Source organism: Semicossyphus pulcher, unplaced genomic scaffold (assembly GCF_022749685.1).
Source record: "Semicossyphus pulcher isolate SPU_LCO1_2020_fin unplaced genomic scaffold, fSemPul1.0.p SCAF_24, whole genome shotgun sequence".
Taxonomy (NCBI): Eukaryota; Metazoa; Chordata; class Actinopteri; order Labriformes; family Labridae; genus Semicossyphus; species Semicossyphus pulcher.
This window is the reverse complement of record NW_027211698.1, coordinates 7,948,030-7,975,323: the sequence shown is the minus strand read 5'-3', so window position 1 is coordinate 7,975,323 and position 27,294 is coordinate 7,948,030. Positions and strand designations below refer to the sequence as shown.

General features: G+C 40.6%; 2 protein-coding genes across 3 annotated transcripts in view; one reads left to right on the top strand and one right to left on the bottom strand.

Moving 5' to 3' along the window:
• The window catches only part of nid2a (nidogen 2a (osteonidogen)), a 45,004-nt gene extending 39,811 nt beyond the window's left edge, over positions 1 to 5,193 (bottom strand). Inside the window, exons 1-3 of the mRNA XM_069675245.1 lie at positions 4,987 to 5,193; positions 2,790 to 2,975; positions 2,492 to 2,608 (exon numbers count right to left, since the gene is read on the bottom strand). Of these exons, the coding sequence (XP_069531346.1) occupies positions 2,492 to 2,608; positions 2,790 to 2,975; positions 4,987 to 5,193 (510 nt within the window). The remainder of the gene's footprint in view (positions 1 to 2,491; positions 2,609 to 2,789; positions 2,976 to 4,986) is intronic.
• A 5,768-nt stretch (positions 5,194 to 10,961) lies between these two features.
• On the top strand, positions 10,962 to 27,157 carry ptger2a (prostaglandin E receptor 2a (subtype EP2)). 2 transcript variants are annotated; one of them, XM_069675662.1, is made up of 4 exons: positions 10,962 to 11,105; positions 11,550 to 11,746; positions 12,460 to 13,377; positions 24,960 to 27,157. In XM_069675662.1, exons 3-4 carry the CDS (start codon positions 12,553 to 12,555, stop codon positions 25,248 to 25,250), a joined length of 1,116 nt encoding a protein of 371 aa, XP_069531763.1. In that variant the 5' UTR covers positions 10,962 to 11,105; positions 11,550 to 11,746; positions 12,460 to 12,552; the 3' UTR covers positions 25,251 to 27,157. The 2 variants fall into 2 exon arrangements, with proteins under 2 accessions (XP_069531763.1, XP_069531762.1); XM_069675661.1 differs by having other exon boundaries at positions 11,550 to 11,750.
• The last annotated feature ends 137 nt before the right edge of the window (positions 27,158 to 27,294 follow it).

Below are 27,294 nucleotides of genomic sequence, written 5' to 3'. Positions count from 1 at the left end.
CTAAATGGTACCCCATGCCGCATTCTGCAGCTAAGAGGTTAAGAAGTTAATTTGTGATGCTTAAGTAAATGATTTTCATGGAAGTGGAAGAATAAGTGTGGAACAACATCAACTAGCATGACATGTGACCTAATGTGAAGAAGGATTAGCAACATGCTGCTCAAAGGAAAACACAACATACAGAAGGTCAGATTCTCTGTGTAAATGGTGCCGGTCATTAGCAAATTGAGCTACATGGTAGCACATACAACAGAGTGTGTGTTTCAGGTTTTAATTGAAGCAATTACTTTCCAATTATGATAATAGCCTCTTTACGCTAATTTCATAGAATACACAACTCCACTTTACAGGGATGTGAACTTTCTCTCTCCTGCTCTCATTTTCTCTCTGATATTTTCTCATCTCCATATCCGGCCCCCAAACACCACACAGTCTGCCCCTTCCCCCCTCGTCACCCCTAATATACATCCTGGCAAACACACACCTCAGGTTAATCAGTTCACACACACATACTACTCTACCCCCAACGCACCCCACCCAGCACCTCTGGCTAATCACTTCAAAGGGAGATGCTATCAGCGCAAAGAGAGACCCACTGAAGTAAATCCCAGCAGGGACCCCGGCTGCTTCAATCTGACAAGGCAGACAGACCCTTTAAATAAGAAAACAAACCCCCTTTTAGCACATGTTAAAACATTTTTCACTTAAGACACCAGCCTCTAATCAGCAGATGGTCAACAGTGGATAGAGACTCGAAGGCTCAAAGAAGACGCAATCGCTCATTTGCTTATTTGGCAGCAACGCAACACAAATCAAAATGAGCCCCAGTTATTAAGAAATGTTGCAATAAGGATTAATGTTGCATATCTGAATGCTGAGCTTTTGATCAATCAGGAGGAGAGAAGGACACATAAAAGAAACCAGACACGAGAGTAAAGAAAAAGGACAAACAGATGAGAGGGGGGCTAGAGACGGAGATCTCCGGGGGGGGTTTCCTAAAATCTACCACTCCCTTCATCTCTCCATCCCACGCACGGCAAACCAGGAACAACAAAGCTCTGTTTGTTTGATCGATACGTTCAGTAGGCCCGGCTTTACTTGGAGTCAGTCCCAGAGATTAACTAACCTCAAGAGCACCTCTAGATGACACTTAACGCCTTCAATTTCTTGGAAAGGTTTCTAAATGTATTAATTTAAAACTGTAACTAAGTAATTATTAACTAAAAATTGTCATCGTACTGATACTTTACTTCCATGTACCTGATACTAGGAATAGGCTTCTCGCCAGTCGGTAAAAGCATTTGAAAAATATAATTTGAGGAGGTTTGAAAACCAACCCTTGTGATGTCATAGTGATGTCATCAGGGTAACTTAGCGTGCGCAAACTTAAAATGTGCAGTTGAACACTTGAGATATGCATTATTTATGTAGAATTTAGGTATTTAAATAGGAGGAAAGGTCTAAATCAAAATGCTGTTCAGTTGCATTATGGGAATCGTAGGATCCAGTGTTTTGAACTCAGGCTACCGGCTAAAAATCAGCATATCTCAGTATTTGCTGCTTCTTTTTCAACCGTTCCTTTTTATATTCGTCTCTTGTGAGTGACTGAACATTTTGGAAGTGTAATATAAAATTGCTGGAGTAGCCCTTTAATTCGCCAATTAATGCTAGCATTAATAAAAGTGGCTATCGGTCAGTGCTAAGCAGATTATCTTCAGGCGAGCATACATCTCAACAAATATATATAGAGAGAGTGATGAATGGACATTCATTTGGGTTTAAATGTAAGCATCTTTTTTCCCTTTAATTAGTGCTTAATTACATGCTTGGCAATTCCCTGAGAATTATGGATGTGTAAAGTAAAGTGTTAGGTTTGCAACCCTGGAGGGTCGCGGAAGACTTGAAAGAGGGTCGAGTATGGAGAGATTTGAGGCAAAGATACTGTGTTTGATGAGGACAGGTGCATACCGGTGTTCTAAAAAAGGTCTCAAAGTAGTCCAACGTCTATATATCCTTGTGAAATAACAATCAGGAACTTCTACTATCTTAATGAGGTCACGTTGGGTTGCTGGAGATGAGCACTTTAATGGCAAACTAACTGGTAACTGGCTTACAAGCAGGGAGGGGAGCAATGTCCAACAGAGCATGTGAGCAGGAATGGTCAAGCATGTTTGTGTCTACCTGTGTGTGAATTGGAGGAGGGGATAATGAGTTGGGAGGCACTTTGATGACCCTTTAAGATGACCTCTGACCTCGTGAAGAGGTTAAGAGGCAGATTAGGAGGGGAAGGGGAATTACAAATAGGCCCCCCACCCCTGGCTGATTACAAGTGATGCACATCCTCCAGGAATTTGGGATTGTGTCTCTCACGAGAACCAAAACATGCTTGTGAGGGATAGGTGGGCTGGTGATAAACTCATTCATAAATCAGTACAAGGCGGACGTACAAGGAGGCGCCGAATGGTGCTTTTAGTGTCTCCTGTAATCTTACCTTGTTGGAAGGTCCAGCGGTTCGAGTTTGCTCCTCGTACGCTGCGACGTTCTCCCACGTAGCGACAACAACATGCGTGGGGGTGAATTTAGCATCTGGGAATCCTCGATGTACTTCCTGGGTGAGCAGATGAATCAATGAATGATGGAGGGAATGAAAGAGAAAAGAAAGATGGAATGTATTGAACTAATGGGAGATGAACTGAAAAAAGGAAGAATCCAGATTTGTAGGTAAGTAGAGTGCAGTAAAAAATCACACATTAGTGATTGATTGCTCTTGTTTCAACGGATAAACAGACCTGGGCCAGTTTGTTGAGCACGCTGGGCGTTTCGGTCACCCTGTAGTAAATCTGCCCTCGCCCTCCGCTGGTGTCAATGTCCGCCAGAAAGGGTGCCACCGCGGGGAAATCTGTCGGGAAGCCATCATCGACATACTGCTTTTCCATTGGCAGGTCCTGGGCTGATATGATGCCATTTGTAGCCACCTGGATCCATAGAGAGAGTCACTTATTGACTTAATTATGGCCGCCATTTGCGTTCCTGCAGACAACCTGGGACCCCTGTACACTTCAAAACCCGTCATAAAAATCCTGCAAGAAATTGAACCCATGGAACCTCCTAATGAACCCGTATCCCCTCGTAAACCACTGGAACCTCCTCGTGGAGCCCAGGAACCACATAATGAACCCCAAGATCTGCCCCCATAAACCACGGAAACCTCCTCAGGAAACCTCTGGGGCTCCTTTAAGGATCCCACAGTCTTGTCCTTCTCTTCTTGATGTAACATCAACGTTATCCATCAGAAGTTATTACGTAATATGTAGCCATTAAACTCTTACAGGCCTATTCTTCTGCTTCTTCTGTTATTTTTAGATGCATACAGTGGGATGGTTCAACTATCCAACAGAACCATCCCTCTCCCTAGCAATTTCTCACACTATGTACAATTTTTATTAACATCCTTTTAGACTGCAGTGTACCAAGGACAGGCTGAACAACACGTTTTCAGATTGGCAGGTTTGTGACCTCACAAACCTAAGGAGCCAATCCCGTTAATGGATGGGGTAACTCTTTTATGTGCAACCTTCAGCGAAGCGTGAGCCAGCTGTAACCATCATCGTACTGACTACTAACGTTAACATTACTACTACTAATTACTACATTTCAAGCTAGCTAAGTTTCAACAAGTTGCTGCTAAACGATGGCAGAGACGTGTTTTGTTTTCTGTTGTAATTATGTGCAACCTATGGCAAGCACTTCGGCGATGCGTGAGCCATCTCTAACCGTCATCATACCGGCTACTAACGTTAGCATTACTACTACTAATTACTACATTTCAAGCTAGCTAAGTTTCAACAAGTTGCCGCTAAACGATGGCAGAGACGTGTTTTGTTTTCTGCTGTAATTTGACAAAAGTAGAAACGTAGGACATAGTGGGCGGGACTATGCAGATTTGGGAATTTTTTACGAGGGAGAAGGAGGAGATTCCTTGGGAACGTATTTTGCAGAAAAAACATATCAGACAATTTATTATTTCAAGCAGAGCATTTTAAATGTCTTAAAACATGACTGAAGCTGCTCTTTAAACTACCTCAGCCACTTATGTAACCTTGTTTTTATCCCTCTTTATAATGCATCATAGTCATAGAGAGGGAGAAGGATTTTTCATTCAGGTAAATGTGCCAAAACCAATGCAAGTAAAAGTCCTGCATTTGTGATTGAACCTAAAGTAAAAGTACTAAAATGTTAGTATTAAAACACAAATATAAAAGCCTTTGGATGCATTTATGTGTGTGCACTACTTTTGCATTGGGCACTGATGGTCATGACTCCGCTAAGTTACATGTAATTAAGCTTTCAGATAAATGTAGTTGAATAGAAGCATAATGAAGCATAACATGGGAATAGTCAACTGCTTAAATGCTCTTAAGAACAGTAATTGAGTTACTTCCCATCACACTGTCCTCCATCACACTCCTGCACAATGAGTACTTGCACTTTTGATAGCATAAGTAGGTTTTAATAATAGTTTTGCAATTTTACATATATAATAGTTGCAAAAATAAAAGTTTCAATGATGCAGCACTTAGACGTGTAAAGATGTATTGCTATAGTGTGATATTGATACTTTTACTTGAGTAAATTATCTGATTACTTCTTCCGAGGGTGAGTCATTAAGCTTAGACTTTCAAAATAAGATGAGTATGGGGGGCATTAAAAAATGTTTTTGTTTGGATTTATTCCTTCAAAATAAAACATGCTCGAATATTTATAAGCATTAATTGCGGTGACTTTACAGCAAGACACAAGTTATGATGTTGAACCGAGTGCCCTTTTCCCCATTCAAACATGAGAATTAATCGCTCCATATGGCACCATAAACGACATTGAACGCTCCCATTCAAAAGCTGCAAATATCACCTGCAGAATACTGTAATTTCACGCTGTCAGCGTAATAAGAAGCACGCACATGCGCGTTAATAAAGTTGTACTCACGTATAGCTGGGAGAAGAGGGAGTCGTAGAAGTATAAGGGTCTGGGCAGGGTCAGCACTCTGGACGTTTCATCGTCGCCCTCTGCCAGAATCAGATCTCCACTCAGAGAGCCATAAGGAAACAGATCAGCCCTCTGGATGGCTTTAACCACACACACACTCACGCTCCAGCAGAGCACACACACAGCCAACATTTCCCCTCTCTGCATCGTGGAGCCGGCCTGAACAAGCAGCTCTGCACTGGGAGAGGGAGAGAGGTGAAGAGGGAGCAGGAGAAAGAAGGAGAACTTTCCTCCTTTGCAGCGAGCCGCTGATACTCTGCAGGGAGGGAGGGAGGGAGGAGTCTAGGCCCGCTCTGATTGGTCAGAGGCGGGCTGAGTGACAGCGGCAGGCCGGTAACATCTGGCTCGTATTAAGAGAAAAGACAAATAGAGCGCTTTTAATCCGGATGTAACTTTATCTGTTTCACAACAATGTAAAGAAGACATTGTGTGATTTTGACACACAAACACACACACACACACACAATTGCAACAAACTGTTAAAAAAAAAAAAGGATTTCTTTAGAAGAAATTAATCAGGATGTAAATATACATGTAAACGCCACAGTATAATGGTTCAATTATAATACTAATTATAATAGTCGGATTAAAGTTAAATAAATGTTAAATATCTGCATTAAAAAGACCAAAACCGAATGCTGCTTGTTTTTAATACGTTTAAATTATTACATTTTTAAGTGTAAATACAAGATATAATCAATTATATTATTACACATTAAAGTTATTATTTTACTAATTCACTGACTGAAAGATAATGCAGCCCTAAAATATTTAACCTTGTGTGCCACCTAGTGGTTGCACGCAACATTACAGCCTCTATTTTTGCATCAATTCATTTTGTAAACTAGCAACTACTTGCTTTGTCTGTTTTGTATGACTGTAAATGCAGTATTTAGCATTTGTGTGTTGGTCTGACAAACAACAAAAACACACAGTTAAGTGATTTCATTTATTTTATTTAGCCTAAAAAGGAAAAAACAACATGAAAGTAAAAATTCTCAGGAAAAAAAAAATCAACAGAGGGAACAATTCAAGCTCCAGGACGGACGTGCAATAGATGTCATGTGTGGCCAATAAAGTATGGACAATCAAGATGAAAGGTAGAGGGATTCCCAGCATTATTGAAAGTGTGTTGAATAACTTCCAGGTGACCCAGGACCTCTATGAAGACCTGGAAAGACCGATGACAGATGCTCACAATTCAAACTGAGGGAGGAGAGATGGAGAGAGGATGAGTCTCCGTCTCCGTAGTGTAAGTAGAGAAGGAGAGATGAGAAACCAATTAAGGGAAAATATGCAACACATCTATTAATAATTTGTGGTGGCAACCACATTTTAAATGAAACCATGTCTTTTATTTTGAAGTGCAAACTACAGTTTCTCCCTTAAGGGTTTTTACACGCATATTTTGCTAACTCAAAGAACTCTGTGGGAGACAATTGTTCCAAAGACACAGACAGGATAACACAAGTGGAATGTGTTCGACTGGCCACGTCAGCCAGACACATGGTGTCAGTCCAGCTGAACCCATCCTGAAGGCCAGACTGAGTGGAAACAAGCAATAAGCACAGTGAATGGGAACTACGTGGACGCCCTTACTTATTGGTATTGATTGACCTGGACCTTATTGATGGCTCTAGTGACAGATGTTCTTGTGGTGTGAAGAGTTGTGTGTCTGGTGTAGGAGTAGTCGGCCACAACCTTATCTGTAGGCTTCAGGGTCCTGGAAGCGTGCAGGTCATGGAGAGTAGGCAGATGGCATCAATCACTTTCCACGCAGAGCAAACACTACGCTGCAGACGGCCCCTGTCCTTGAAGAGGCAGCAGCATTGAAGCATATCCCTCTGAAAGATGGCCAGACACTTCAACTGGTGGTTGTCAGAGTTATTGAAATCCCGTAACCAACGTACGAGCCGTTTAGAAACACACAGAAACACAAAATAATATTAATTAGAGCAAAACTAGCTTACTTTGTTTAACTTTGTTAGCACGAGTTATTTAGCCTATGTTCCGCTAAAATGTTATATAAATGCAAACTTTAGTTAAATGATGCAATATTTCTGTTTAAACTAATCATATACCTCTTCGTTGGGTGCTAAAACATAAAACATTTAACTCACGTCACCGTTCTCTCTACCGTTTCACCTCGCGCGCATCACTTTTCCGATCGGCAGGAAGTCTGTTTTCATCCTTTAAAAATAAAAGCTTCCGTTATCAAAACAGGAAATAAAGTGACACAAGCTTAAGGCAACAAAAGGGCAAAATAAAAGCATCAAAAATAACCGTGGGATAACTGGGATACTTGCTAGGAGGTGGATAATGAGCCAACAAAAGCAGTGTAGAAGTGCACCATCATAGCCTCAGGCAGGCTGAACTCCCTTCGCTGCCACAGGAAGTACATCCTAGTAAAAGTATATAAAAGTTTCATATTGTTCACCACAGATATTGTTAGAAGTGAGGAAATTGTTACTGAATTCTTCTTAATTAACACAATGCAATAGAAAGTCTACCGTTATTGCATCTGTCCCGTTGAACACTTGAAGCCTGTACTTACACAGAGGAACCTGTAGGTGGAGCCAAAGGCAAGGCTGAGATGATAAACACACAGAGCGACAACAAAGATGATGTTTCATTGATTTAAGCATGTGTACCAACTTTTATGTATATTTTACGGTGTGTATGTGATAAAGGTTTTATAGTACTAGTATTAAATGATCAAAATAATGATAATATTCAGCTAGAAAACCTAAACGCACTCATATAATCCAACTACATTTACATTTCTAATCTATAGTTCTCCAAACAATCCCTGGTGGATAAATATTCAGCATTATATAATCTGATCATGTCTCCTGTTTTGGAGATGTTTTCAGTATTTCAGAGTTTAATTACATCCTGCTGACTGACGGGCCTCATCTGTGACATCAGATATTCACCTCAATCAATAAACTCATCAATGATTCAGTCGAGGGCCATTAAAGGCTATTAAATCCCACACATACCAGAGTATGTTGTTGACCTACAGGAGGGATGTGCGAGCTCGCAGTGGGGCTGTATGTTTGTGTGTGAGTATGGGGGGGAAGACTAACAATACATTCAGCTCCTGTCAGCACTTTAACAGATGCCAGGCCCTCACAAAGGCTGTTTACCAGCAGAGCGGAGCAGCAGATCTGTGGATTAAGACCTCGATCGATAATTGAATTGCTTCTAAATAAAGAGCAGACAGACGGGGAGGACGACTACTTAATATGCGCACTTGAGATTATCTGGAGTCGTGGCGGAAGTTTATGTTATGGATTATTTATCGGATAAATCAACTGTTTGTCGGCTAAAAGTGTTATATTAATGTGTAAAGCTCCAAAATAAAGTTGTAAAAGTGATTTAATCTACAACAAGTGGATGAAAATCATTTCTCTCGACACTTGCAGTATGATATTGCTTTGGTAGGAAACGAAAGGAGGAAAGGAAAGAAAAGAGACGGAGAAAAGGGAACAAAGGAAAGGACAAGAAATTAAGGAAAAGGGAAAGCAAAGGAAAAGAAAGAATGGAAATCCCAAGAAAGGAAGAAAGGAAAAAAGTGAGGAGAGAAAGAGGAAAGACAATGAAAGCAAAAGAGGGAAAGGGAAGGCGAGGAAAAGAAAGGAAAAAAGGAAGAAAAAGGAGGCAAAGGAAGGTAAGTGAAAGAGAAAAATGACAGGAGATGAAAGGGAAGGGAAAGAAAAAAATAAAGGAAAGCAATGAGGGAGGAAAGGGAAGAAAATAAAAGAAAGGAAAGGAAAAAGGGATAGGACAAGAAATTAAAGGAAAAGGAAAGAATGATCACAAGAATTGAAGAAAAGAAAAGAGAAAGAGCGATGAAAGGAAAGCAAAACAGATGGAGGGAAAGGAAAGTGAAATGACAAGAGATGACAGAAAAGAGAGGGAAACGAAAGAAAGAAAAGCAATAAGAGGGCAGAGGGGATGAAATGAAATAAAGGGGAGAAAAAGAAAATTAAGAAAAGAAAAAGTAATAGAGATAAAGAGAGGAAAGGAAAGCAAATGATATGAAGGGAAAGGTAAGAAGAAGGACAGAAAGGAAATAAAAGAAAGAGACGGAAGGGCGGCAAAAGAGGAACGACGGATGAAAGGAAAGGAAAAGAAGGGCAACAACAGGAAAGTAGGCGAGGGGGGGGCAGAGGGCAAGGTAACAGGGGCCCCTGCTGCAGGAGGACACAAATATAGATCAAGGGTAAAAAGGAGAGAGAGAGAATGTATAGAGAGATGGAGCTACAGAGGAGTAGAGAGAAAGAGGGGCAACAGGAAGAGAAAGAGAGACAGAAGACGAGAGACAGGAAGGAGAAAGGCTACAACTAAAAATAAGCCCCAGAACTCGACTCGTCAGGCTGTAACATGTTACCCTGTACTGAGAGCGAGAGCGAGAGAGGAAGTGTCATAACGGCCATATGTCATAATAAAGGCTTGTTTAATGGGTCTGCATGATGCACTCGAGTGTCGTTTCAGGGCTCTCAGCGTACATCACCGCCTACTTTAGGATCATGTGTAGCAAAAGTGTAATTAGAATTATATTTCAATGCATTACTGAATTTGTCGAAAGCTATTACGCTTAATGGAAGTATCCATATCCACCCTAAAAATCTAAAAAGGTGTATGACTCGAATGCTGGATATGTCGGGTCCTGAGATACAGAGAGAGAATGGTAATGTTCGAGTCCGGTGGGAAATTAAGGCCTCAAATCCGTGCGAAACCCAGGTGACCAACATGCAGTCTGCACACATAAATAAAAACATCTTACGCTGGATACTTTCAAGGGCTTATGTTTATATTTATGGGAGATGACAACAAGGCAAATAAATATGTCCGCACACACACTACAAAGAGACAAAGGTTTCTACACTAGTTGTTTTGTTATTTTTAAAGCGATGGTATCTGCAGGTCAGAATGTGAGCACAGTGTTATGTACTGTCGATTAGCAGGCTGTTTCTCTGTTGGTGGTTAAGCATAGCTTCAGGGAGTGGAAAACAATGGCAGATTTTCAGCTATGCTATGTCAATTATCTCACGCAGCAGCCAAGATAAGAATCTATTTTTTTTTACCAACCACAATACATATGCGATGTGGCGGGTGGAATTTGTTACTGAGAACTTCACACACTGGTACATCTGTTTTTGTCTGGACTCCTGTGGAAAATATTAACATAACATTTGTGCCGACACAATGATCCAATTAATTGATTAGTCATATGACAGATAATGAATCATCAACAACTTGCATGAGTGATTTATTGAGTAAAAACATTTCCCATATTCTCACATGGAAGGATATGCTGCTTTTGTGCTGTTTTATGTAATTTTGATTATATTATATTATAGGCTTTTAGACTGTTTAATAACTTTATGATTACACCACTCTGGGATGCCATTTTTCACTATTTTCTGAAATTCAATGTACAAAATTATTAAATATAAATAAGTATTAATCTTTTATCAATAAAGTAATTGTTTCTTGTCTGCACAATAACAACTATTTATCTATGTTTATAAAAAACAAGTTATTATTCTGAAGGTAGTTTTGTTTTTCCATGCCAAAGACCTTTGCAACACGCCATTTAAATAAAAAAGAAAAACTAATATCAACATTTATCAAACATAATTAAACAAATCCTATCCTATGTTGGCATACAGGTTGTAGGCAATCACCGCGCTGCTAGCTTCTTTGGCTAACTCCCAGGAGTCCTCTTAAGTCTCTTATTAATGGTATTTTCTAGTAGCTTCCGAAGGTGAGGGTTGTAGCTTGTCAGCGAGCTCCAGCCTGCGATGGGTGTACCCAGTCCGCGTGACGTCACCGCATCATTCCCTGTACCCCGGCTTCATTCATGCCTGCTTATCACAGTGCCGCGCGCCTCGCCCTCTACACACCTCACCTTCAAACCCGCGCAGCTTTACAAGAGAAACTTACGAGAAATTGGGATTCTTCTTTTTTTTTGTCTACTGCAAGAATTAACTTGGACTGTAAAACACGGAAATACACTTCAACGCTGCGAGGAGAAAGTTGTAAAAAGGGTGAGAATTTAATTATTTGGATGCGTTTCAATGTTATAAAGTCAACGCGGTTTTTTGACAGTTGTTTGCTCGCGCCGGGAGCGACTTTTAAGCCAAACTCCATCTAGAAAAGTTACAAATTTACTTTCTGACTAAAAAAGGGTTGAGCTGTCTTGGCTTGATTTGAGTAATTTTGTAAGTATGAAGTCGGTTTCTCATTCGGCATGAATTTCATACACACAGCAGCATTTTTCCCCAGTTTAATTGAACTTTGCTAACTAGTTACTTCGCCTGTTGTTTCACTCAGTCCGCACGTTGTGTGTGCTGTACACAACAGAGAGCGGACTGCTTTCTTAATGTTTTTCAGTTATGCTTTAACTATCTGTGCCTACTATCAATTACCTTGATACTTTTACCGCCAAAAGTACGGTACATAAATAAATATTCTTACATCTTTTTTTACAGTATTTACGCAAAACTGCATCAACTTCGACGCATCACAACCAGCCGCAACACCTGGACACATCTGGCTGAGCTCTGCTTACTGTTTTAAGGTCGGAAAACGGACATTTTCACGGTTATTTAAGGTCCTTTTTTTGACGGATTCATTGACATTAGGAGCCATAAACACCAGCAGGCATCACCACAGTGGACACGTGCAAGTAGGTGAGTCAGTTATTTGGTCGCCCAGTGAAAGTGAAGGCACACAAACAATAAGAGTCTTGCATTTGGCACAGGTGTCTTGCATTATGCTGGCTTATGTTTACACACGGGATTCCAGGTTTTTTGGAGTAAGGCAACAGCTGCACAGCTTCATAGTGTGAAACAAGATTATTTGCCTCCATAAACGTTTCGTTATGATTCAGCACCAGTCTGTGTGAAAACTTGCTGATATCTGTTAACTCGTGAGACAGAAAGGGAACAACTTCAGGTTTCACAACTTCATACTGTAGCAGAGTGCAAGCCATGGATTTTTCATCACGCGCAAAATGTTCCTTTTATAAGAGGAAGAATATGTTCCCTCTTTTCTGTGTATGCATGGGATCCTTAAAGCTGGACAACTTGCAAAAATGAGTGTTGAGTTTGTAGTGTCAACGCTGGTATAAATCTCTTTACAGTGAGTTGAATTAGAGTCTGAGAATTTGGCATACTTGTAAACATCCCCCATAATTGATGCAGGGGAATCAGGGGAATGATTAGCATGTAAACAAGTATTTTGAATATGCTGGAAGTCAGCAATTATATGCAGCCTTTACGAAAGGTTAATCAGAATCGAATCAAAAGGACGAGCTGCAGCCAGTCTATAAACTGCGATTAACAGTGTTGGTTTGTTGCATCTCTAAATCTCAGATGTATCCTTTCTCTGTTTAACCAGGATGGCTGCTGACAACTTTTTAAGGACCCGTTTTTAACTGTATCTTTGGAAGCAGGGACATCTTCTCCAAATAAATACCGCCAGCTTCCAGCCATGGAACCGAGTGCAGACAAGTGCCACTCCCAACACCACATCAACCCCAATGAAGCGCCGCTGATCAGCGGCATCATGTTCGCCGCGGGAATCTTCGGCAACGTGGCCGCCCTGGTGATCCTTCATATCCGTCGACGCAGAGACACGAGGGCCGGAGAAACGCGGCGCCACTCGCTGTTCCACGTCCTCATCACGGCGCTGGTGCTCACGGACCTGGTGGGAACGTGTCTGGTCAGTCCGCTGGTGCAGCTGTCGTACTCGCTTAACACAACCTTGGTGGGGATGTCACCGGACACTCAGAGCGTGTGTCAGTACTTTGGTGTCAGCATGACCTTCTTCAGCCTGGCAACTTTGTCGCTTCTCTTCATGATGGCGCTAGAGAGAGGCTTCGCCATTGGGTACCCCTACCTGTACAGCCGCTACGTCACCAAGAAATGTGCCTACATCACAATCCCCTCAGTGTTATTGTTGTGTATATTATTCTGTCTCCTCCCTTTTGCCAAAATTGGTAATTACGTACAATACTGCCCCGGCACTTGGTGCTTCATCGACATGAAGCCTGCACAAAAAGCCCATCGCATCTTTGCCAACCTGTACGCTACGGTTATGCTAGTGCTGGTGCTAGCTATCGTGGCATGCAACTGTTTCGTGGTGTACCAGCTGTTCAAGATGTACCAGCGTCGGAGGAGGAACGGCGGCTCGGTGATGGCGAACAGCAGACCCAATAGCGAGCGCAGGGCGATGTCGATGGCCGAGGAGGTGGAGCATCTCATCCTGCTGGTGTTCATGACCATCATCTTCATCATCTGCACACTGCCACTGGTGGTAAGATCACAGCAGTTACTCACACATGCATACACATTTCCATGCAACACATTGTGGTTCCTCCAGGCCTTTTTGTTTCATGTTGAGGGACTCTGTATCAACCGTTTACAAACAAAAGCCACTTTCCCAATGGTCCAAAAACCCGCTAACACCCGCTAACACGTCTTTTTTGCTTAATGGGAAGGGTGCAATTCAGACCCGGGTCAAATGACTCTGCAGTAGACCCGGGTTATTATCGTCTCGGCTCCGATCATCATTGATGGGAACACAAAACCTGTGTCGACACGCTAATCTCCGCCCCCTTCCGGCGCGATGCTATGCTCCGTCGGTAACTTCTGCGACTCCTTCTCATCTCAGCTACAAATTCCGCCCGTCTCCATCCGAGCAGCGCTCGAACATCGTTCCAAATCTGTCAACGCCGAGTCTGATAAACAGACTGAATGAGTAATAGATGCAATAAAGACCTAACCACTGTAACATCTTCACTGTTTAATAACCCTGTCTGCGTTTGGGACGTCAGACTGTGACGCAGCAGAAAAGAGAAATGAGTATAAACCACTGGCAATACGCGGCCTTCCTGGGTCTGAAAAACCTGCATCAACACGCTAATGTCAGTGGGGTAGGGTTAATGAGTACTGATTCTGTGGTTCCAACAACTCCTATTGTTGTAAACATAATTAATACTTAGAATAATAAAAAAAAAAACTAAAATTAAAATTAAAATTGCATTAAAAGTACAAAGAACATGATTATAGGTAAATCAGTTTGACATACACTCCTCACACTAAAATAAGTTTGTCCTTTGCTTAGCCTCGCACTTCAAATGCTTCCTCCATGTCATAGCTTTTGACAGATTCCAAAACTGTTTCCCAAACATTAACAAACTCCGAAGCTTTCTTCCTCACTATATAAGACAGTCGCTCAAGAGCCAAACTCGCTGTTAATTCTTTCAACCGAAGGCAACGAGAGGGTCAACACAGAGTGCAACTGAGCGCGTCGCCTGAAACAAACACAAGTCAAGCTTTACTTTCTCTTTCTTTAATGGAGTACAACCGACTGGAAAGACACCCAACGAGCACAGCCTTGGACTTAAAGTTATTGGGGATGAGGTGATGGCTTCGGCACAGAAAATGTCGTATCCTTCGTAAAAACCATTAGCCTTATTAGCTTTATTTCAGCAACAGGTGCAAAAGTGCTATTGAGTGTTTTAATTACTCACAATTCTACAAAAAAAGCAGTTAATATATTTGTGGGCTTTAGGGACTTGATAGTGAGTTAATAAGAAGCCAAAACGTTTTTGATACAATCTTCAATTAAATTGAAACTCTCACATTTGAAAATAGTTGTGTTTTTATTATGTAAGCTTTTAATCTTTTTCTTTCAGTATAATCAATATAAGAAAAAATGCATACACATACATAAAAGTTAAACAGAATCTTTAAAAAAAAATAAAATAATAATAGATACCATAAAAAGTATGTATGTTAATAAAGAATATGGATGGGAACGTTCCCGTTTAGGATATATCAATTGTGTGTAGTATAAAGTTCTGTATTCTGAACAGTAAAATTTCAAGTTGAAAACCTTTGAGGCTTTAAGCCAGCCAACCACAGAAACACAACAGAAGTATAAAAATATCAAAATGTCACTCAAACCTGTTGAATTTGCTTTGTTTTACTCCTCTGCTAAATATCTGTGTGTAGCTTTGTCACTGCAGTTGTGCCTTTTTGCTGACATGCAGCTGTTCATGACTAATACAATAGGCTATGGGCTGTTCTGATGCAGAGTTATGACAGGAAACGCTCTTATCGGTGACATTTTAAGCCGCCTATTTTAATGCCACAGGCATAAATAGAAGTTTAAACATAGACATCATGTCAGCGTTGTGGTGGATGTGCAGAGCCTTGCAAAAGTGTTCAAATCTTCCGGCTGATTATTTGCAGTGATGCAGAAATACTTTTTATGATGCTACTTTTTTTTTTTGCCTATAAAGGAAAATATAAATCTCAAGCTGGCAGTTTATTTTAACAAAAATATTTAAGGTGCTTATTTAAAAAGGCTTTTTCAGTCTGTTGTTGTGGAAGTAATTAAAGAAAATAGACACAACAGTATGAGCTGATGTGGGCAGACAGCCTCATGAAGAGAATCATCTTAGTGGAGGGAGCTTAAAGAGCTATGTTAGCATCATTAGCATGAAAAATGTGGAAGTATTTCAAATTAAAATATTAGGATAGAATCATGCGGATTCATTGTTAACTTTGCGCTAGCATGCTATCTGGCGGTTACCGTTGCGCTAGCATGCTAACCGCCGTTTAGCTACCTGGTTTGAGGCACCTACCTGTCCAACAGAAAGAAGGCCAACTCTGCATCGCCGGTCTGAATGGGGCCCAGTTGCTAATTTGAACCACTCCCACACTCCCCTATATATTAATTCTTGACAGAGAAGAGTTACAAATTTTAACAAAATTGTTTCGTCGAAAAACATTAATATTAAAATACATAGAGGCAGATCAATTTTCTTATCCTATATTAATTTATTTGTACTGATATTAAAAGGGAAAATCCCGCACTGTATGACTGTAAACGCCCCTTTAAGAATCCAGGAATTGATCATCGGTCATGTCATCAGGAAGCAATTTGGGCTGACCATAATGAGATCATAATAAGTGTAATAAAAAACCTGGTCTCAAATGTAGCAACAACAAAAATAAATCATCTGTGACTGGTGACTAATTGAGGGGCAGACTTTTTTAATCACTTACCACGCTGATTAAATGGACTCATGGTTACCGCACATCGACCGTGAGACAATAAAATACATGATAAATATGATCCTTCTAGAGCAGGAGCCTGATTAGCTGATGGCAGTGCTGGCAGAAATCTTAACTGTTGTAATTTCAATGACCTTTGATATATTTTTTTACGAAATTGGCCAGTTAAAACTAGTTCTGAGAGATTAGCCAGAAAGCTGATTTTGGAAACCAGAACACGATGAATGGACGGACCAAAGTACCAACCAACGAGTGATTCATCATGCACTGATTAGCCATTTAGCTGTCTCAGTAAGTCTCCAAAACATTGTTATTTTGTAACCGTCTCGGTTCTGTCATTTTGGATTTTAAGTGGAAAATCAATAACTTTCCCAGCAGAATATGATGTTGTGCTTTTTAGCAGATGGCAGTAATGGGCCAAAGTGCCATCTTGTGCACTTCTGAGAATCAGCTGTGGCTTGAAATGCAGTCATTACCCCAACGCTATGGTTGCCAAATTCTGCATCAGCAGCATCACAAACACAGACCACAAGAGAAGCTCAGTGTTCCCAGTATAAAAGAGCCTTTTTGATGCTTACAAATATTTTTTTGTTGCTTTTACCCACGTAAAGGTCAATTCTTTCTTTTAAAGTTGGTTGTAGAGATGGACTAAAAGTGGATGTTGGTTTTTGGACTGCTGTTGTAAAGCCTTGAGTTTGGCATTAAGGCCGTCTTTTATTTTGAAAAGAGGCTAAAAGCTGGAGGAGTGACAGAATGGCAAACGTTCATTAAAGCAATATACTTACACTATAATGTCTATGCCCAAGGCTTATTCATTAGCAGGCTAATAAGGTAGTTCAAAACAGTTTAATCCACAGTATTGGATTGTACTTGGGTGGTAGCTGATTGGAGTATATCTCAGCTATAAAGCAAAGAGAGCTTGTCAAATGGAGCGAAATCGACACTTGTTGGCTCACATCTCAGGTGTAAAGCCAGTTACGTAAAAAATAAAAGTGTCTTCTCATCAATGTGGCCAAAAGCCAACGACAATCCTGACTCCAATGCACCAATAAATTAATAAATGAGTAAGAATGAACTATATAACGAGGCAGCTATGGTAAGTGAACACTGATATCTGCTAGTTGGCGCTAACATATGAATTAAATAACTTCACCCACCTAAAATAATGTGTCTGTAAGTACAATGAGGCGCACACCAAGCCATATTATTTGGCTGATATTTGCATAATAAATCGCCCAAAAAGGCACCAATACCGCAAAGCAGCACCCACCTGTCAATCAAATTAGCCACGCCCCTAAAATTCCCTCTCAGTAAAGGCATGAAAAGAGAAATTACCGGTAGCTATAGAAGCCAAAACTGTTTTTTGTACTAGGCTGTAAACTTGTTTAATTCTGCTCTAAAGCTCTAAAATGGGCTTTAATGGGGGTTGGCTCACTTTTGAGCCAGCCCCAAGTGGGCAGTCGAGGAACTGCATTCTTCATTACTCAGCCCTGGAGCTTTAAAGGATTAAAGGAAGATTAGAAATCGTTTCCAGCTAAGTACCTAAAGTCATTGAGGCCTAAAAGTCATGATCATATTCTGTTTGTTATTACTCCAGGGGATTTAATGATGTGATTAACTCATAACTTAAACATTTAACTTTTATTACCACTCCCTTCGAATGCGGTAACGATAATAGATTTCCTAGACTGATGCTTTCTAAACAAATAATTGAACAACGTCAAACATAACCGCAGGGCGTTAACAGTAAACTCGCCTTTTTACCTTTTGATATTATCTTTTGAAAAGCATCACGTTGTGTGTGACTGTGTAAATGTCATGGTTTGTCATCTGTCCTCGGCTGCACACTGTGTACCAGGTGTTGACTATTGAAAGCAGGTAAAGGACATTGGGATCAGATTCCCTCATTGAACTTCTTTACTGCCTCTTCAGGAAGGGGGACGAAATAGGTGACTCGGTACAGTGAGGTTAAAGGACGGACAGACGCCTGTTTTACCGTCTTGTTATCGGATATCCAGTGACAGTCACCAGACCCTTTCCAACAGCAGGCATAAGTCATCATAAGATCAATTTCAGCCATATATGTTGGATTCTTCCTATAATGGGAATGCCATATCATACATACTGGTGAATCACTTACATGTGGCTGTCACATCCGTCTCTCCTCTTCTCATATTTCAGCAGAATGGCCACATTAACCTATCGACAGACGTTTCCATTTGTTGCCCTGCAGGAAGATGAAGAAAACCTTTTACCATATTTCACTGAAAGAACACACTAAGTGATTATGCTAAGGGGGGTTTGTAAAGAGCATCCAAGCTAAACCTTTCTTTTTGGCGTGGATGAAGACAAAAATTGTTACATTTTCAGCGTTTAGCTAATGTGTCTCTAAGCACATCTAAAAAAATGTTCCACTTGCTGCAGCTGCAACTGATGTGTTCAGGTTTTTTTGGAGATAGATTTTATTTCCACTTTTGTTATGATCCCTGATGATTGAAAAGACACATTTTAATAATAGATCATAATGTAAAAGCATACAGTCTGTGTCCACATTAATCCGTGTTATCTGCAATAACCTTTTTCATTTATATTCTACTTTCTAATATACTTTATGAAGCTGTGGTCACATGTTAGTTCAGAACATGAGTGGCCCCAGTGTTGATACCTGTGGGACACCAGTAAATAAAAGATGGACCGCTATATTGGTTGCATTAAATTCTGGACTAGAAATGTAGAAACAATTCATTATCAAAAATATGCTAATTTGCTAATTTGTGGTTGTATAAGGTAGCAGAATATGTTCAGATTGTCTTTTGGCTTTTCCAAAATCCCAAACGCACATAATAAGGATTGATTGAAGCAGTGCTTTTATCTAATGCAAGCTGCAAGTGGGAATTCCTGGCTAGCTAGCCCAATACCTGCGGTAGTAATGTAGCATTGCATTTAAGGGCAAGAGTTAGCATCATTGGCATTATTGAGTTAAACAGCTTATTACAATATTTTGTTGGATTATAGTTTACATTAGAAAAACTCCTGTCCTATTTGTGAACCTTCAATGTTTTGGACCTGGATGCTACTATATCATGTTTTGGCTTACATTAGCTAGTTTGTCCTGCTGTTTATTAGATGTGTTTACGCTTAAGCAACCATAGCCAAACTTGTCGTCTGAAATATTTTCAGACTCTCCCAACTCATTGGTTAATATAAACTTTAAAGACCAGTGAAAAGTAAAACACATGTGTCACCATATTGCCAGAAACATGTAGCCTTAGCTTGAGTCTATTAGCACGATATCATGCATGTATCTTTCAACTTAAACTGGCAAACTAGCTAGCTGCAGCTGATTAAATCCAGCATTGGAGGTTGTTTAAGCTACCTCTGTCTAAAATGAATTTCAATTATATATCTGCTGCAATATAGTAGAAATACTTGCTAGTATATTACTCTATTTAAGATGTTTAAGGCATTTCATATGTATTTGCAAGCTTTCCAGCAGTACACATTTCAGGCTCCACATTACTATGAATGCATAATTTATAAAGAGCTTTATATAAACACCCATGTGTGTCCAGCCAGCAATGTGATACCACAGTCTGAGGTCAGGATATCACACACACACACAGCAACACACACAAGCAAAAGGATCATATTACATTTTTCTGCCAATATGAAACTGTATGCTGATGATGTGATTGTGTGTGGTGCCTCAGGTTATCTGCAACTGCATTTAAAATTGAAAAAGGCCAGTTGGATTCACATTCTACCTGTTCCTCTTCATTTGGGATTTGAATATTGTGAACCACAAGTTCCTCCTTTAGAAACTTAAAGCCAGTGTTGAACTTGTGAGCATGTCATTCTACTCCTTTGATGAGCGTTGCTGGGTTTGCTACATTTAAGTGCATTGATGCGCCACAAATCATGGAATGGCAATGTCCTCTAAGTAAGGGATAATGTATAGTGAGCAGGTTGTTATCGTGGAATGAAACCCTGACCGGGTGACCAGGAGCCCACCTTGAAGCGAAAGGGTTTTGTCTAACTCTGAAGGGGTTCCTCCACTACCCTTACCCATATTAAAATGAGCTAACCTAGCTGTTACTCGCGTCAAATTTACCAGACTTCTATCAGCGGATTGATATGATTACAGTTAGTCCTTCTGATTGTGTGATTAGAGACGAATCCCTAGCAACGGTCTGTTCTTCATAGCAACGGTCTGTTATCGAGAAATAGTAGACCTTGGAATGCTTTAATTAACCAATCAGAATCAAGGCTTTAAAGCGCTTATCTTGACTATTTCAGTTTGATTCTCTTTGGCGGCACCTATGGCGATAACTGATAATTGCGGGACCTCACTTTTTAGACTGTTTGCCTTCATCTGAGCATCGAGTTTGTTTATTTTTCTTTGGATTTTCACTTATTTTTGAAGTTGTATCTGTAGTCATCCATCTTTTCTTTGTTTGTTCAGACAGTTTACTCGCAACACTTTCAGAGACCGGAAAAGCAGCCGCTTAGCTCCGCCTACCCTCTCTAACTGGGCGCCGCTTGGGAATTTTTCTGCAAAAGTCGCCACAGACACCCAGTCTGTAATACTGCAAATGTAAAGGCTTTCATCAGTGGGCCATAGGCTCAATCACCATTGTGTTACCTCATTCGGCGATAGATAGTGACATAACAGACATTTATTTAAATTAAAATCTTTGAGATAATTGCTTTAACACAGCCGTGTAATAAACAGGGTTAAATGGAGGGCAAATCCAACAGCAGCAACAACTATGTAAAAATCAGCTGACACAACAAACATCAATGTCGGCTGATGATAGCCTTCCTCCTTAAATAATTAAAGCCTCCACCCTCACTCTCCTTCTGTTGGGTTTTAAAATAGCTAATAATCTGCTACACCACTCCATTCTTGGAACACGATAACAGCTGAATGGATTGTTGCCAGATTCGTCCACTTGCACTTATGCGACCACGTTAAATTCTAATTCACACACAGTGGAAAAAATGCAGTGGAGCCCTGTGAATGATTCATTCGTTCAGTCCAGCTACTTAGATTTTGGCTGAACTCACAAAAACTGACAAAATTATACAAGCTTAGCTTCATACACCAACTCTTCATGAAATTGAGGCCTGTGGGAACAGAACAGCAGGCCTCTTAAAAATGACAGATGTAGAATATTTACTCACATAGAGCACCCAAAACACAGAAACACAAAATATTATCATCTCTAAGGCAAGTATTTGCTCTTACACTAATGGAAAATTTCCTTCTGAGAACATACAGAAGACAGTGTTTGTCCTCTTAGCATTAATCTCTTGCAGACACTTCACATTAACACTTTTATTGCGCTTCCTGTTGGCGCTGAGAAAGGAGGAGAAATAGCCTCACAGTTTGAGTTGAGCCAGGCTGAACTAAAAAAAATCTCCCTGCACGCACACACACGCACATTAACCTTCTTGTAGTTTGTTTTTGTCTCACACACATGGCAAGGCCTGTCACCAATCACAGTAATGATACCATGTGGTTTTGTTTAGAAAAACACTGGGATTAACACGGAGCTTCTCTACATTATAAAAAACGTTTATTTCTTTTAAGTCGTTTGTGTTTTCGAGATGAAGGCAGATGGAAACCTCACTTTTGTCGACCCCACTGTGGTTGCGAAAGTTGTGGTTTCTCACCCGGCCAACAAACAGGAGTTTTGCTTTAAGGCACATGAGCAGCTAAGTGCCATTTGCAGCCGAGTATTCGTCTGGTAAGACAGTCGCAGAAAAGAAAAAGCCCATTAGTCCTCATGGCAGCAATAAAGCAGCAGGGTCGTGTGACCGAGCAACAGGAAATTGGCTTAATGAGGCTGGCGCGACAATGTTAGTGTAAGTTGGTGCTTTTACAGGAGGGAAACTTGAGTCGGTTTATAATAAACGAGAGAGGAAAGAGGGACAGGGATAACAAAGACGAGAGAAAGGGTGGGCGGAGATAGAAAGTGAAAGAAATTGTCACAGAAGATACCAGAATCTGTAACATTCACTGGATATTGTTCCCCGTTAGGCCCCGGGAGACCCCAGCTGCGGGCATTTCTAAACCTGTGAACAAGTCATAGCTTCCATGGATTGTATGAGTGTGCTGGTTCCCAACCTTGTGGCTATCTGCTCAGGGAGTTCACTGCTTTTCCCCATCGCTGCTGTAGCTGCTTTCACAGACATAAGAGTGAAATCAGCTGCTCGTTCTTGGCCCCACTGGTGCAAATAAAACAGCTGTGTTTGAACGCTGTTTCATTACAGCAATACAGCAATTATTCTGAATTTCCCCTCTGGGATCAATAACGAATTATCTTATCTTATTATTGATAGCCTATGGCCCACTGATTAAAGCCTTTGCTGAGTGTCTGTGGCAACTTTCTCTGAAAAAATCCCAAGCGGCGCCCAGTTAGTGACGCGTTTTCCATCAGCCAGCAGTGGTTGGTCTGCCAGAGAGGGTAGGCAGAGCTAAGGGGCCGCTTTTCCGCTCTCTGCAAGTAAATAGTAATCTACTATGGCTGAACAAACAAAGAAAAGATGGATGACTACAGATACAACTTCAAAAATAAGTGAAAATCCAAAGAAAAAGAAACAAATTGGACGCTCAGATGAAGCAAACAGTCTAAAAAGGAAAGCGACCGTCAGCGAGGAAAATCAAGCGCTACAACCAGAGCCAACCGTGGACGTCACACATGCAACACTGTCTGGATATCTGGCGAGTGTGCTCCCGCAATTACTGTTTATCACCATAGGTGGCGCTAAAGAGAACAAGCTAAGATCTTTGGGGATTAGCACTAGCACAACATAGACATCTTTGGGAAGACTCTAATTTTTGCCTTGTAGTTATGGTAAATGTCAAATGGACTTAACTTATATCACACTTTTCTAGTCTTCCGACCACCCAAAGCGCTTTTACACTACATGTCACATTCACACATTTAAACACTGACGGCAAAGGCCTGAGTGCCAATCTCCAATCATTCATACACTGAAGGCCTTTGGGAGCAATTTGGGGTTCACTGTCTTGGTCAAAGACATTTCGACATCCTCCAGATTGAGAGACCGACTTTAGCAATGAGCCACTAGCTGTAAATTATTGTCAGTAGTAGCAAAAGATCACATCTTACGTTCAACCTTTCAATCATTGCATAAATAATAGTACTAAGACAGCAATAATGAAAACAATCCCGAGTTCACCTCAAAGGCTCTTTCAGCATCTGTGAATCTGTGTGTGTAAACTAACTCAGCAGGATATCAGCATGGGAATCTCAAGCTGCTCCAGCCTCAGCATTCAACATCTGCCTCTCAGCCTCTCCTAAAACCACTAAACACACACGTGTCCACGCTCTAAATAATTTATAGCCCAGCCTGTGTTTGCCTCTGCAGTCCGTCTGCAAAGCAAACAAAATGATGCTGAGGGTAATTGAAATATCCTCTTTGAATTGGGACTCTGCAAACATCCTGTGTGCTGGACTGAGCGATAGCGCTTCCAGAGAGAAAGAGGATCAAATGAAGGAGTGCGCTTTTTACTGTAAGTGTGGGCAAACACGTAATTGGACTCGCACCAAAGTAAACCCTCACTCTAGTGACTTGTGTCAACAGTGTTTCTGGTTCGGAGATGCTACCAACTTACAAGTTCCCTTTGTTACTATAAAAGAATTCTGCTTCCAGCGAGACGATCCGGAGTTACCTTGAATGTGTATTTTTCCTTGTAAACCAATGAATTCAATACATTTCCATTTATATGGCGCCAATTCACAAAAAAGTTAGCTCATGACTCTTTTAGATATAAGCAGGTCAAGACTGTACTCTTGTGATATCATTTAGACCATTAATCCACCAATGACCGGGCACTTGGCAACAATGGCAAGGAGCAACTTCCGTTGGAACCTCGAACAGAACCTGAATCATTGGTAGGCAGCCATCTTCTAGGATTGGCTGGGCTGAACCTAAACTAAGTCGCCAATACGCAAGTCTTTCATTAACATTTTTCTGCATTGAGCACTGCATGCTCGGCTGTGGCTCAGTGGTGGAGTCGGTCGACTTTCAATCAGAAGGTTGGTGGTTCGTGTCCAAGTGTCCTTGGGTAAGACAGTGAACCCCAAACTGCTCCTGGTGGCATAACCAGCGGTGTGTGAATGTGATGACTGATTGACAGTTGGGCAGCAGCCTACATGTAATGTAAAAGCAGCTTTGAGTGGTCGCAAGACAAGAAAAGCGCTATATAAGTGAGTGTGAGTGCCTTAATACCTGTGGTCCACAGGGCTGGAGGGACAGCAATGTCAGGCGCTCGGTCCAGGCTGAAATATCTCAACAACCATTGGATGTATTGGGATGAAATTTGGTAGAGATATTCATGGTCCCCAGAAGATGAATACCGCAGAATTTGGTGATCCCCAACCTTTCGTGCAGCACTACAAATGGTTTGATTTATTTACTAATAAACAGAAGGCTTATTTGTATGTTTGGAGGTTGAGTTGACAGAGAAACAACCAACCGTGGTTAATCCGGCATCGACTAACTTTCTCTTTCACGTAGTTGAAACATTGTGTGGCCTTAGCAATGGGATTGAATATGTTATCGAATTAAAACAATCACTAAACATGCTTGATGAGTAAGTGGTATGAGGCTGTTGCAGTGGTCCAGGTTCATCTGTTACTGCTGCTATAAAGAGTTCAGAGTCAGATAATGGCAAAGATCCTGGTTTAGATCAAACAATCCACGTGTGTCTGTCAGGGTGGTGTTGGCAGCCAATTTAACACACCGTCTCTGTTTTCTCTCTCCTTATCCATCTCTCAGATCCGGGTGTACATCAACTCAGCACCAGGCCCAGATGAGTCTCACCCTCTGGACTTGATCGCCCTCCGCTTCATCTCCATCAACTCCATCATCGACCCCTGGGTCTTTATCCTCCTCTCCCCCAGCGTGCTGCACTTTTTCTGGGCTTCAGTTTGTCGAGCCCCCTTGGGAACGTCCAGGGGTTCTGTATTTAAAACATCGCTAACCAAAGTGAATTCTCCGGCTAACATAGAACTTTCTCGCCCGACGTTGGAGTACATGGAGCACTTTCAGAGTGCGGAAGCTCTATGACCTTAACAGTATTCTACTATTTGATATTTATATTTATTAAAGAGAGGTGTTGTGGACCAAGACATCTCTATTTTCTGACAAACAGCCCTTCCATGTAGCTGATAATCAACCAGTCCAATCAACTGGTGGCCCCTCTTGCCATTTACAGGGAGATTCCACCCCTTAAGCATTTCAGTGGAGTCAATGGACGTTGAATGACTTCTCTAGAGCTTCTTATTCTACGTTTAAAAGCTCAACATTTTGCCTTTTTTGCTGCTTAAATATGCCATTAATAGATTGAAAAACTAATGGCTGCCAATGGAAGATGGAAAGGGACAAGTGCTTTTCTCTACATTGTTTTAAAACCAATGTGTTTGGTTGGAAGAGCTTGGGCAAGGACAGAAAGCAACATACTAAACACGTTCATCCATCAAGCTGAAATGGGACGAGCCTTCTATTCAGGACAAAGAGACGAAAGAAGTAACATATGACTAAAGGCCATCCTGTACACGCTTTCTCTGCTACAGTTATTAAGATGGCTTGCACAGGCACTAACATAAACTGAGTTAATTTCAGGTCAACTGTAAAAAAACAACAAGATAAACTTACCGGCATACAGTCAAAATGTAAGCACTTTCCTTTTCAAGATAAAGGTCACAGTTTACCACAAGACTTGGCCCTTTTGTGGCAACAGGAAATACAGCAATGCATCACAATAGCTGGTGTAGCAGTTTGAGGCGTGACACCTTTCTACTTGAGACCTCAAATACTCTATATGAGCTGTCTGATGCAGAACTTTCTCTTTTATGGGTCATCATCTTGAGAGCACTATCTCATCCCCTCTGAGCGTCTTAACCCCCTGACCTTTAACTCTGCTTTGGTAACCTTTCCCCTCACATTCCTACAAAATTCCTGCCGGAGAGGTCAAAGGGCAACAAGCCCGGGGAGACTTTCTGGTGTATGAGATTGTCAAAACCTCACTCAGGGAGTGGGTGATGCACAGAAAAGGTTATGTGGATGGTAGGGACAATATTTCATTTATATATACATGTACAGTATGTATATTATAATATATAATAACTATTAACAAGTTTTTCATACGAGACTGCAGTGACCTTTGACTTGGCCAAATTAATGATAGCACACAATTATAGCAAAAATGGTACATTTTAAAGAGCAAGCTACCTCCTTTTTTTGACAAAATAAAACGTATTAATAATTATCAAAATATTTAAACAGATCAGGTAATCTTTAAAGGATTCATCAAATTACTCTTTCTTTAATGACTATATGCTCGGGCTGAAATTAAAGGTACACTGTGGAGTTTTTTGTAAACAAACAAAGTAATGTTTACATTCAGTGTTATTCACCTAAATAGCCCTAATCGACTGGCAGAAATCTGTACTCCAAACTAAACAGAGACCCACATACAAAAACATTGTCTGAAAAAAATTCACAGGGTAGCTTTAATTTTTTTGTTTTTTGGGTTATCCAACTTAGTTTTTGATAAATGGTGGTAAAAAAGTCTTAATAATTATATAACTTTACAAAATTAGACCTTGTAGGTTGCTGACATAAATTAACTGATACCCTTTAAAAAGTACCATGTCTTGCTTTAAACGTGTGCCATAAATCAGGTTTAACTAAGTAGGCATGGAAAGTATGAAAATAAATAATTGCTTATTATCTATAAACTTTCCATTGCTTGGGCTGAAATTAAAGGTACACTGGGGATTTTTTGTAAACAAAGTAATGTTTACATTCAGTGTTATTTACCTAAATAGCCTTAATCAATTGGTAGTTACATCAATCTTAAAAACTAAACAGAGACCCATACACAAATAAATTGTTTGACAAGTGGTCAAAGGGTAGCTTTAATTCTTTGGTTTTAGGGTTATCCATATCAGTTTTTGGTAAATGCTGGTAAAAGTCTTAATCATTTCTTTTTACAAAATTAATGTTATGTTATTCAGTAAAGTTAGCTGCTGACATAAATTAACTGTGACCCTTTAAAAAGTACTTTGTTTTGCTTTGAATTTGTGCCATAAATCAGGTTTTACTAAGT